Source organism: Mirounga leonina, unplaced genomic scaffold (assembly GCF_011800145.1).
Source record: "Mirounga leonina isolate KUSES-001 unplaced genomic scaffold, KU_Mleo_1.0 Mir_154, whole genome shotgun sequence".
Classification (NCBI taxonomy): Eukaryota; Metazoa; Chordata; class Mammalia; order Carnivora; family Phocidae; genus Mirounga; species Mirounga leonina.
In genome coordinates this window covers 45,588,867-45,601,457 of record NW_023270389.1, presented here as the reverse complement: position 1 = coordinate 45,601,457, position 12,591 = coordinate 45,588,867, and the positions used below count along the sequence as shown (strand labels likewise).

The 12,591-nt window shown below is 37.8% G+C and overlaps 1 protein-coding gene across 2 annotated transcripts in view; it reads right to left on the bottom strand.

The window, feature by feature from the left end:
- HMCN1 (hemicentin 1) overlaps nucleotides 1–12,591 on the bottom strand; it is a 482,021-nt gene that overhangs the window by 360,520 nt on the left and 108,910 nt on the right. For both annotated transcript variants that reach the window (XM_035010675.1, XM_035010676.1), the window contains exon 2: nucleotides 4,868–4,938. In XM_035010675.1, coding sequence (XP_034866566.1) covers nucleotides 4,868–4,938 — 71 coding nt within the window. The remainder of the gene's footprint in view (nucleotides 1–4,867; nucleotides 4,939–12,591) is intronic.

Below are 12,591 nucleotides of genomic sequence, written 5' to 3'. Positions count from 1 at the left end.
GATTTTTTAAAAGCTAAGTTAGTTTTAGTAGGATGCAATTCTTGTTGCTCATGATACCAGTGATTTGCGGGGAGGCACTAAAAATGGTAGAGGGGGACCTGAAGAGGGGTCTGGAAATTATATACAAAACAAAATTTAGTATCTCATACTAAAATTTTATGAAATTTGTAACGTTTAGTTTCTAGACTGATTTATGAAATAATACAATATTCTCTAAGCAAACACTGAAGAGAAAACAAAATACAGTCTTTAGGTATTAAGTGATGATGTAGCCTAGAGTCTTTTCATATTTGATCCTTACTCAAAGAAACTTTTTGCCATTCATTTAAAAAGAAATAATTCACTAGAAACTTCGAATCTTTGAAAGTAGGGAAAAAAAATAACCTCCCATGGTATCCCCAGTGCCTTTAACAATGTCCAATGTTGAATAAAGGGCAAAAGTAAATATTTGGTTTCTTCCCAAACTGGTTGTTCTACTAAAGCATCCTCTTGGATCCCAAGACAATGCAAAAATAAACCCCATAAGATGTAGCCAGTCCAGAGAAAACCTCCAGAGAAATGTACAACAGCTTTCATTCCAGGAGAAAAGAAAAGAAAGATTATTTTCTTGAACAGAGATATGATACAACCCTATGGAGTGCCGTATCAGGCTCAATTCCAGAAGGTGATGCACCAGGGCTCTGGGGAGGGAATCAATGGAGTATAAGTCAGGAATCATGATCCTTCACCCTAGAGGCAAATGGAGCATAGAGGATAAGTACACTCCTTGAAGATCCATCAGAACAAAAGAAAGGGAGAGGCAGGAAATCAGGAAGTGCCCATGCCAGGTCTCACTGAGAATGTAGGGATTTTCATTCTAGCCAGATATTAAAGAATACAGTTCAGCTGTATTTCTGCATAGAAAAAAAAAAGTGAATACAGTAAATCCTTTCTTAATATTCTATCAGCTAGAAATCTCCATTCCTTGGCCCTTCTGAATCTCTATGTAATGAAAACTGATAATTAGGTTTTTAAGTTACCCTTTGTACCATCAAGTAAAGCTTAAATTATATTTGATATAGTTTTTACTGTTAAATATGTATTTTTAAAAGAGGCTACCCTCATATAACATCCATTTATTCAACAGCTATTTAAGTCCACTCTAGTGCATATATCAGTTCATCCCACAGGTGGATCAGAGGCTCAATGAGAGCTACAAGGCTCTTGGTCACAGGAGCTCATGCATGGCAGAATAAGGCAACATAAAAATTTTAACAACCAGGGCAATACAATTTCTAATTCCTATGATCCATGTAAAGGATAGAAATTTTTACGGAAAAGATTTTTTTCAGAGGATCTGGACATCTAAAGTGGCAAAGAATTTGCTAGATGGAGAGACAGAAAAGTAAATTCTCAGTAAGTATCAAGAAATGACTAAAAAAGAATGAGATGGTATAAGAGAAAGGAAACGGAGGATTATTAGTGGAAAAAATCATCAGAATAAGCTTAGTAAAAGAGAAAAATAGCCAAGGGATAACTATAAAAATCTATTTATATTTCTTATGAAATACAGTTTATTTTAGTGTATAATTTAAAAACTATAGAGATAGACACAATAAAAAAATCATGACTGAATACATATTTGGAATGCCAAGCTTTGGCTTTTTCACCCTATGCCCCAATTATGCTCATACCATGCAAGTTACAAATCAAGTCATTCACCCAATAGTGAAACCAAAGTATTAAACTTCAACTCTAATTTGGACTCTGTTGATTTGTATATAGTGGTATATTCAATCTTTCTTTCATTCATCAAAGAGTGAGCATGTTTTATATGCCATGCATTTTACTAGGGTAATGATGAACTAAATCAGACATGATTCTTCAGTGTGAAATCCCAACGATGGAAAGAGGTAGTGAGATACGACCAAGCCTGGAGGACAGGGCAGGAGGACAGGGCAGGATCTCTGAGGAAGTGGTATTTAAGATTAGACTCTGAATACAGGATTTCAAACTAGGTTAAGGGAACATGGAAGTGAAGACAGGATGAAGGACAGCAACTTCCTATCCAAGGAGAAGAGCATGTGCAAAAGTGCCACCAGGAGATGGGTGAGGATACACATATGGGGAGGCTCTCTGTAAGGCCCTAAGACAGAGCCCAAGCCCAGAGGAGAGAGTGGCTCTATACAGGGCTGAAACAGAGACAGATCTCAGGTCACTCAAAATCTTGGGAAGAATTTGATGAGGTGGGGATGACTACAGAGGATATTAGGGGGAAATGTTCAGAGATGTATTTTGAGATCATTTTGTTTGCAGAATAGAGAATAGCCTGGAAAATAAAAGCAAGAGTAAATGCAGGAAAATCACTTGGAAGCTTTTTTGATTTGTTTAGACTAAAGATATAGTAATTGGGGCTAGGGTAGTACCAACAGAAATGGAGAGAAGTCAACTGATATAAAAAATATTTAGAAAGTTAAAAACCAAGACTTGATGGTTTGGATGCTGGGGGAAAAGGGAGAAGTATATTAAGGATGATTCAGATTTTTTGGTAGTATAACCAAAATATTATAGGCATCATTCACAAAGATAACAAATAGAGGACAAAGAGCAAGGATTTAGGACCAAGGATGGAGCAATGGAAAGGGCATGTGGAGAGAAATGAGCTGCCTAGGAAGCTGAGGAAAAGTGGGAAGAAAATGAGAATGTAGGGAAGGGTGTATTTGTCAAAGACAACAAAGATGTTCATCTAATATGCTGATGACTGAAATGTTTCCACTGCATTTAACAAGACAGAGATCACATGTCACCAGCTAGAGCTACTTTGATGGTGTGGGGCTGTGGGGACTAGAGTGACATAGATGGAGGAGTGAACAGGGGAGGTGGGTGTGAGGAAATGATGGTGGTGAATACAGACAACTTTCTTGACATTGAAGGAACTAAGAAGGATAAAAGTTGTTATTTATAAGAGGATTTGAGAAAAATAGAGATTTACTGTTTATTTTGTTTTGCTTTATATGGTTTGGTTTGTTGGGATTTGTTTGTTTTTTGGAGAGACTAGAACATACTTAAGAATAAATGGGAACTTTTAAGCAGCTGAGGGAAACAGCTTGAGAGTGCTAGGTTCCTGAGAAAGCCCAAGAGTTGAGATCAAGTAAAGAATGAGAATAGGATGGGTACTGGATGTCAATGGATTTGAGGTATGAGGAAGAGAGGGCTGCCATTTTTATGTGCCTGTGTTTGAAACAGTAAGTGAGGTCACTTGCTCGGAGTAGATAACTCACTGAAATAACCAGTAATAAAAGGGTGAGGGGATGGAGATTTAAAGAGAGTAGACAAGATCTATAATTGTCATTGGGAGAAATAGGAGATTTATTTATTTTTTTTAAAGATTTTATTTATTTTGACAGAGAGAGAGAGCGATCATAAGCAGGGGGAGGGGCAGAGGCAGAGGGAGAAACAGGCTCCCCGCTGAGCAAGGAGCCCAGGACCCTGGGATCATGACCTGAGCCGAAGGCAGACACTTAATGAACTGAGGCACCCAGGTGTCCTGAAATGGGAAATCTAATTGACCAAAGAAATACAGTAAGGTTATGAGAGTATTGAGAGTCCAGTGGAGATAGGTGGGTTTGTATTTACAGTGGGATCAACCTGCCCTGTTGTGAGACTTCAACAGCACTTGACCACTGGTGGATAGGCATGAATAATGCAGATAACTGGGGTCAGAGAGGAAACAGAACAGAAAAGCAATGGACAAGAAAAAAAAAAAAGATATGTTTTTGAAATGATAGGACTCTGGGCTAGATTGGAGGAAAGTAAAAAAAAAAGAGATCTGAATGCCTGGGAGACAGGATAGGGGTTAATGAGGGTGAAGGAGCAGTTGTAAGCAATTGCATCAACAAGCTTGGTAGACAGACGGTTGCTGTTCGAGGTTCAAATGCTTGAATTAGTGATTTGAGTGGTAGAATGGATTGGTGAGGATAAGGTCCAGAGGGTGTGTGTGGGAATGGAAGATTGAGATAAAGTAAAGAACAGGTTATTGAAGATGACTAGCAGGTCAAGGAACTGAGGGGAGAAGGTTCTGACAGGTCATTCCCATAAATACTGAAGTCCCTGGGATAGTGGCAGCCCTGAAGGGGAAAGGTAGCCAAAGATCCAGGTACCAATAGCTTAGTTGAATGATGAGGAGTGGTCAAAAGTTCTGGAAATGACTACAGCAGAGACCATCTATGGATGACAGCATAGTGAAGCAGCCTCAGAGAGCAAGTTTTTTTGTTTTAATGGATTTAGCAATAATAATTTCAAAGCAGCACTAAGGAGAAAGTACATACTAACCCTATCTCCAAGTCCTGTTTTTCAGAATAACAGTTAAACCAATGTTATTCTTCTTCTCTAATAACCAAATTATACTTATGGTCAAAAATTTTATACAGTTGATTTAAAGCATAGAATATCAAAATTATTTTAATTATACCATTTCTGTTATGGGGAAAGAATTAACTGTTCCTTATGATTCTCAATGAAGGGACTCACTGAGGGCCGGGTTCAGTAAATTTTTTCTGTAGAGGGTCATATAGGAAATATCTTAGGCTATGAGGGCCAAATAGTCTGTCAAAACTACTTTTATCTGCTATTGTTACATGAAAGCAACCATAGATGATGCATAAATGAAGATGAACCCAATCTGCCCCACTCCCATATCTATTGTTCAATTTATTCAACACTCAAGAGAAGTGGCAGTGAGAAAGTGAAAAGTGAGAAAAAGAGGTGGTACTGGAATTTAAAACCCAACAATTATTTCTATCAGATTTAAAAATAAAGGCAATCGGACAAAAGCTCACGATTTTCCTTTCCCCTAAAACAAACTGAAAAACTGAAAGCAAGCACTTACCTGAACATACAGTTCTCTGAGTTCATACTGAAATTTCTTGGGATCTGTGGTAATTGTCACTGGGCCAATTTCTATGAAGATAAAAATGACACAGGTGAATAAATTGTAATCAACAGCATTAAAGACTTTATTGTGTTTGCAAATGTCTTTTCATTTGGCACTACATGGTTATTTATTAATAAGAAATATATAGCCAGCAAAACAACAGTTTCTCAGTTTATAGCTACCAAAGGATAACTTAAAATTTGCTGGAAATCATGCTTATGCAGAGTGAATGTTTAGCCTTGGTAAATGCAAAGGGGCAGTCAAAAATGTCATAAGACAGAGTCAGGAGACCTCAGGTTTGGTCCCTTTTTACTCTCACTGGTCAGTGAATATTTATTGAATACCTACTTTGTTGCTGGACTCTAAATTAATCACTTACCCAGCCTATAATTCTGTTTTCTCAACTATACATTGTAAATTTGTTTGCAACTTTTCTGTAAGTCCAAATTAGTTGAAAAAAAAATTAACATTAAACAACATAAAAACAAATGAACATCAATGCCACAGTGTTTTTAAGAACTTGCAGAAGCACTGAAATGAGGACATTAAAAGTTCAGGAAATAGTCCCTATCTCTTCCTTCCCCCAGCTGGGGTTGCTGTCCATCACTATCACCATTCTCCTTAGCTGACTTTGACCACCATAATTACCTGACTATCCTGATGTACTGCACAAACCACCACTCCAAATGGGAACAAGTGGGAACACTGCATTCCTCGGAAAATCAGGACCTTAATAAGTCAGGTGAAGAGAAAGAGCCCAGATACCAGGGTGGGTAAAGTTGGCAATATTATTTTTATAGGATACAGTATGTCTATGGTAAACATTTTAATCCACAAAGATCATTTTCTTAAAAAAAAAAATCAACCTTTAAAATAGACAAGTGGAAAGTGGCCTTTACAGGAATCAATTACTTCCTTAAGAAACATTCATATATTTAAGGAATATAGTATTAAAATTCATCAGAGTATCATGTGCATAGACATATCATCTTAAATTCCCAGGGCGGATGAAAAGTTTTCTACTTTATCTAATGAAGATACAGGCTGCATTCAAAATGATAATATGCAACTACAATACAAAATTATAAAAATATTTAACATTGAGTTTTTATAAGACATTTTCTAGCTTCAAAGGCACACTGCTAGACAAAAGACTTTATGACTTCAAAGGATAATAATTAGTCAGGCCTTCTATAACGTGCTAAATATAATACCAAAACAGACTGTAGGATTTTAGAAATAAATGAGGTAAATTGGAAAGGAAGCACAATTTGTCTGCCACAACCCATGTAATTTTTCTTAAAAATCACATGAAAACTATGTCTGCATCCTTCATCACAGATTAGACACCTTGCAGTATGCAAAAGGAATGGAGAGGCAATTGGAAGAACTGTGTGAAAATGCAAACATCTGCATTCCATACCAAGCAGAACAGTTATTAGTTATGTGAAAGTCTTGTCCCAAGTATATGGAAAATCAGAGAAGCCTACTCCCTCAAGACTAAACAAAGGCATACTTTGCAAAGCAATGCAAAATAGCAAAGAATATGCCAGACAGTTACATCCTGACATATAAATTGTCAGCAGCATTGTCAATGCTTCTATGTTCCTACATGGCATAATACTGAAATAATGCTATAATTCAAAGCTCAAGAATTAGAAAGAAATACAAAGAATACTAGAGGAAAGCAATTACATAAGACTAAAAAGGACACACATAGAAGAATATTCCCTATAATAAGAATTTTAAAAATAGCCCTGGATATATGCCTGTTCTTCAAGAGTGGAGATCAAGGACTGCTATTAAAATAAAAGAACCGATTAGACTTCATTTATATCCATAGACTCAAATACCCATTTGTTTTCAACAAAGATAGGAAATCCCTCCTGAAGCTCATTAATAAGCATTTTTGTAAACTACATTGGACAGCTGAGATAAATCTTTTTATCAGTTATGAGAAATACTCAGGAGAGGTGAGGGCTTGCTGAACTGCCATATCCCTCCAGCTGCAAGCATCCTTTCCAATTCTTTTGAATTGAATGATATGACTATTTGGCAAAATCAGCCCTCCTCCCTTTCAGGACTTGCTTCCATTCCAGTCTTTCTCTTCACTTAATACAGCCCTGTGCCAGTTGTTTTATGAGCAATTTCCATTTCTCTTCCTTTTTGCTCATGTTGGTTTCATCCTCTGCCAAGCCTTTGATGACATTCAGCAGGTACAACTTTGTCCTCTCTTTTTGCCTGAACATGGTCCTCTATTGCTTACAGAATTAAATGGGAACTCTCCAAGGCATTCCAAGTCTCTCTTCCATTAATCCAATTTTCTAACTTTGTCAACATCCCTTAGCATGAGGCTACTGTGCTTCCTCACTACCCCCATGGCCATCCCCACTGTCTTTCATTTGCCCATATGCTGCTCATCCTAAAAAGCCTGACTTAAGTCCTACTCCTTGGATGTTTTGACTTTTCTCCAATTTGCTTTAATGTTGTTTTTATTGATAATATTTGTACAATAAAGACATGGGAAAAATGAAGATGCACAGCATTCAATAGAATGCAGAGATCATCTCTACCTTATTCAGTTAATTCTATCTTCTTTCTTTTTCTTTTTTTAAAGATTTTATTTATTTATTTGACAGAGAGAGGCACAGCGAGAGAGGGAACACAAGCAGGGGGAGTGGGAGAGGGAGAAGCAGGCTTCCTGCCAAGCAGGGAGCCCGATGTGGGGCTCAATCCCAGGACCCTGAGATCATGACCTGAGCCGAAGGCAGACGCTTAACGACTGAGCCACCCAGGACCCAATTCTATCTTATTTCTTACAAAGAAAACCCAACAACAACAAAAAATCAATCAATTAACCATCAATCTCCAAATAGAAGCACTGAGCTAGAAGGACATTAAAGACTATTTGGTTCAATTTCTTTATCCACAGACAAGAAAACTTGAGGTCCAGTGAAGATGAAATTGAAAACTTTGATGGTGGAAAAAAAAAAGTTAAGCTATTTGAAAATATTTTCTACACAGAGCAACATGGGCAGTCGCTAATACTTCTTCTTTTCCAAGATCTCCAGTCTGTTGATGATTATATTACTACTGACTTTCTCCTCCTTTCCTCTGGACCACAGGCAAGATAGGCTATGTTCAAATGCCTAATCTGATGCACACAATATCCAGAATTCTTTATTGTTGCATGCCTGGATATTATCTTTACTAGAACAAGGAACGATAAAGAAAAAAAGAATAAAGGTTAAAGGTTAAACCCAGGCCTTTGGATCCTCTATTACTTGCTCTTTTCATTACATCATGGAGCCTCCATGCTATAGCTAAACACCATGTGACATGATCAATATGACACTGATTAGCCAACCAAGAAAGTTTTCAGTTTTCCCTATTAACCAAATGTTTTGTTCATTACTTCAACCAAGTTATTAATGCATAATCAATAGGTATCATTTTCCACATATAGCTTAACTTAAAAAAAAAAAAAGGAAGAAACAAGGTGTCTAGGTGGCTCAGTTAGTTGAGCATTGGACTCTTGGTTTCAGCTCAGGACATGATCTCAGGGTCCTGAGATCCAGACCCGCATCGGGCTCCATGCTCAGCATGGAGTCTGCTTGAGATTTTCTCTCCCTCTCCCTCCGCCCCTCCCCCTGCTTGCACATGCACTCCTTCTCTCAATAAATAAATAAATAAAATATTAAGAAAAAAGAAACATTAGGGCAACATGTATTGTTACAAATACATGAAGACCACTTTTGATTTAAAAAAAGAAAAAAGTGTCCAAAACTCCAAAGCAGTCTCCTCTTTTCATTTTGTTATTTCTCATTTCCTAAGGAATTATCAGATGGGTTGGATTTATTTCCAGCATCTCAGCCATTGTTCTCTTAATCTCAGTTTTGGGTTGTATTTGAGAAAATAATGGAAAGAAGTTCACAATGTAATATTTTCTTTCACTGCTTCACTTGGCAAGATCGATATCCAGTTTCTCACTTCCTTTTTCCTTTCCATGAACAGATTTCTGCTCCTTACAATTTTTCTTTCCTCAAAGTGCTTCTTGATAATATGAGGAATAGAAAGTGTTCTTGCTGGGATTTAAACACCATCTGTGCATGATTTGATAATGGTGTTCACAATTTCTTTGGTTTTAAAAAATATATAGTTCTTGGCTTTATATTTATAGTTACACGTAAATACATGGAAACTTAAAATGAGAACCCCTTGCTGCATTATAAACTAAACAATATTTGCAGAGCATTATAGAAGAATCAAACATATATATAAATCACAGGGCTTGTCACAATGGAAATTGTTGATAGCAAGCTATGAAAAATTAGAAAGTCTATATAGTGCCTGAAAAGAGCCAAGTAATACAGAAAGGGATAGCCAACTTTCTCAGTGTCCAGAGAGAATAGAGACCCCTGAACTCTAGGGAAACACACAAGAAAGGCATCAAGGAGGAGATAAGGAAGGAGGTGGGACTTAAAAAGAGCACCAGATTAACAGAGCCTGGCATTAGAGCAGAGAAATTCCAGGCATTGGGACATGGGCTGCTCAAAATCCCCTCCGTGAACTGAATCTCAACATGTTCCACACTCTAAAAATTCTACTCTTGGTCAATTAAACACAAATCAATTATGATGTCTTCTATGTGCAAAGTTGCTAGCAAACAGACATATTCAAAGCATTAAAGTTGTCTAAATGAAAACTAATAAATTCTGTTTCCTGCTTTGGGATGCTACAGAAAAGCAGATTATTAACTATATTTACTTTTACTGTTTTCACTTTAATCCACAATACACTCTTTCCAGATTTCCCTATCCTCATTCAATTATAATGTTGCTGTCCAGCACCATTTTTAAATGATCTGCATCTAATCCATGAAAACAGAACTGTTTCCTGACTTTGAACTAAGCTAATGCCAAGTATATTTCAGGACTCGTTTAACTGAGTACATTCCTACTCACACGAGAATAGGTAATTTTCAAGACCACTTAAAGGCCCTTAATGATTGTTTTGACATGAAGTGATGTATTTGGTGTGTTTTATAAAATCCAGGCCAATGGTGAATTCATTCCTAGCATGTTATCTCATATTGATTAAATAGCATTCTGCTCCACTATCCAAAGAGATTATTCCTTTAACAATGAGTTGTACAATAACCTTAAATATATGTACTTAATGAAATGGCAGCTAATATTTGTAAAATGCAAGGGTCATTTCACTTGGCCTGCTGCTGAACAGGATACAGAAAAAATCGTGAACATGAATTCAGCAATGTTACACAGCTGTTTAGAACAGGAAGCAAAGAAGAATGCCATAATAATCGACACAGGACTTTGAGGTATATTAAGTAGGAAGGATATCATTGCTTACACTGGACCTTAGCCCAAGCTGCAGCAAGCACTCTTACAAAAACAGCCATGGGAATTTTAATGGACAACAAAGTTCAAACTCTTAGTTTTACCTGAAATCCTAAATTTAAAAAAATGGCATTTTAACCCCAAAATATATCCATGCATTGATAAGGTATACTCAAATAAGAAAACATATAATATTTTGTCATGCTATTTAATAAAATTTAATTAATATAATAATAAAATTTATTTAACAAGCTTTCCAGTGTGATCATGGTACTCTGAAAGCAAACAAGAAGAAAATGAATACTATGTACAATAACATTTTAAAATTTTAAAAATGATATTCTTATAAGGAAATGTGTTTTTAATTTTAAGATAAAATTAGAATTCATTTCAAAGTTTTAATTGTTCTCTTAGACAATTCTTTAGCATTAATGGTCTTTTTCAAATAAATCTAGACCTCAGTAAGGGATAAAGAAAAATTATAAAAGGAGTAAAATGTTGTTGAAGGAAACAATACATTTACTAGTCCTTAGAAATGAATCACTAATATTGTGAAAATTTCCACATGTTAAGAGAAGAGACTTAACTTCAGCCGTGATTGTTTCCACAACTAAACAAATGTATGCAGTCCTTTGATCATGTTTTCAGGGAAAATATAATTCAGAGATCCAAAATCATGTTTATGAAGCAGTACTTTATTGGCAAAAATATGGAAATCAGAGACATTGATAAAAATATGATAGATGCATTTATGTGTCTATATATATGTGATATTAACTTATATGGTTTCCCCTAAATAGTTGCATTCATTCATTTAACAAATAGTTCAAATTGGCAGGAAAAAGCACAAGCAAGCAAATACATTTAAAGAGACATAGCAGAGGGGCACCTGGGTGGCTCAGTCGGTTAAGTCTCTGCCTTCAGCTCAGGTCATGATCTTGGGGTCCTGGGATTGAGTCCCACATTGAGCCCCGAATCGGGCTCCCTGCTCAGCAGGGAGCCTGCTTCTCCCTCTGTCTCTGCCTGCTACTCCCCCTGCTTGTGTGCTCGCTCGCTCTCTCTGACAAATAAATAAATGAAATCTTTAAAAAAATTAAAAAAAAAAAAAGAGAGAGAAAGACATAGCAGAATCAGAAATGTCTGGGTGTGTCTTTCAAATTAAAGGGCTGACTGCATGGACTTAAGACCAGTGCAGTTGTACATGGCCCTGCTCTCAGAGGCCCCTGCTCCGTTGAGAATGCTTTGCATTCAACTGTCTTAAAATAATTTTATCTCTGAATTTGTGTTTTGTAAGTGAAGCTCAGTGGGACAATGGAACATGCAGTTTGCACTTGGAGCCTTGGCTCATGTGTGGTCCTGCTTGCCACTACTTCTGAGGACAGGTTCACGGCCACCTCCCACCCCTGCAGGCCCTACCCTGGTCCTGCTTCTACAGCTGTCACTGTCTACCATCCACCCCAGCAGGGACCTGGATGTGAGGATGGGGAGGGTTGGGAGCCCTGGCCACCAAAAGCCATGTCTCAGCAGGGGCAAACCTTCTATATACTCCCAACCCAGGTACCAAGCATGTCTCAGTGCCAAGGTTTAAAGATCCCTGGGGGCCACCTGTCTGCCAAAGATTGGGGCCATGAGAAGAGCTGTCTGGTTCAAGTGACCAGACCCCGCCCCCAGGCTGAAGCACAGTGTTTGTCCCACATCTGGTGGGAAGAGCAATCCCACAGCCCATCTGGCCTGATGCTGAGCTCAGCTTGCAGCCCAAGGCAGGACCTCAAGGGCCAGCATGAGTCTGCACTTGGCTCACAGGTATCCTGGTGCCTGGGGGTGATCCCTCCTAGCGGCATGCCTGAAGGATCTTCATCTCCTCCCCGCAATTCTCTGAAGTCTGGTTTAAACTATTAGCATAGATTTTACCATCCACGCTTATTTTGTACAATGCCAGTTTCAAATGCAAATACCAGAGCATTTAACTTGTGCATGGACGGAACCAAATTATACAATTCGTATAATGGTGCCTCCAACTGGCTAGAAGAGACACACACAAGCCAGACTTAGGAAGGTTAAATGAGGAACTATTCATTTACAATCCCAGCAACATTATAAGTGTTCCAGGTTTATCAAGACATTGAAGGGTGCCTGGGTGGCTCAGTCGTTAGGCATCTGCCTTCGGCTCAGGTCACGATCCCAGGTTCCTGGGATCGAGGCCCGCATCGGGCTCCCTGCTCAGCAGGTAGCCTGCTTCTCCCTCTCCCACTCCCCCTGCTTTTGTTCCCCCTCTCACTGTGTCTCTCTCTGTTAAATAAATAAATAAAATCTTAAAAA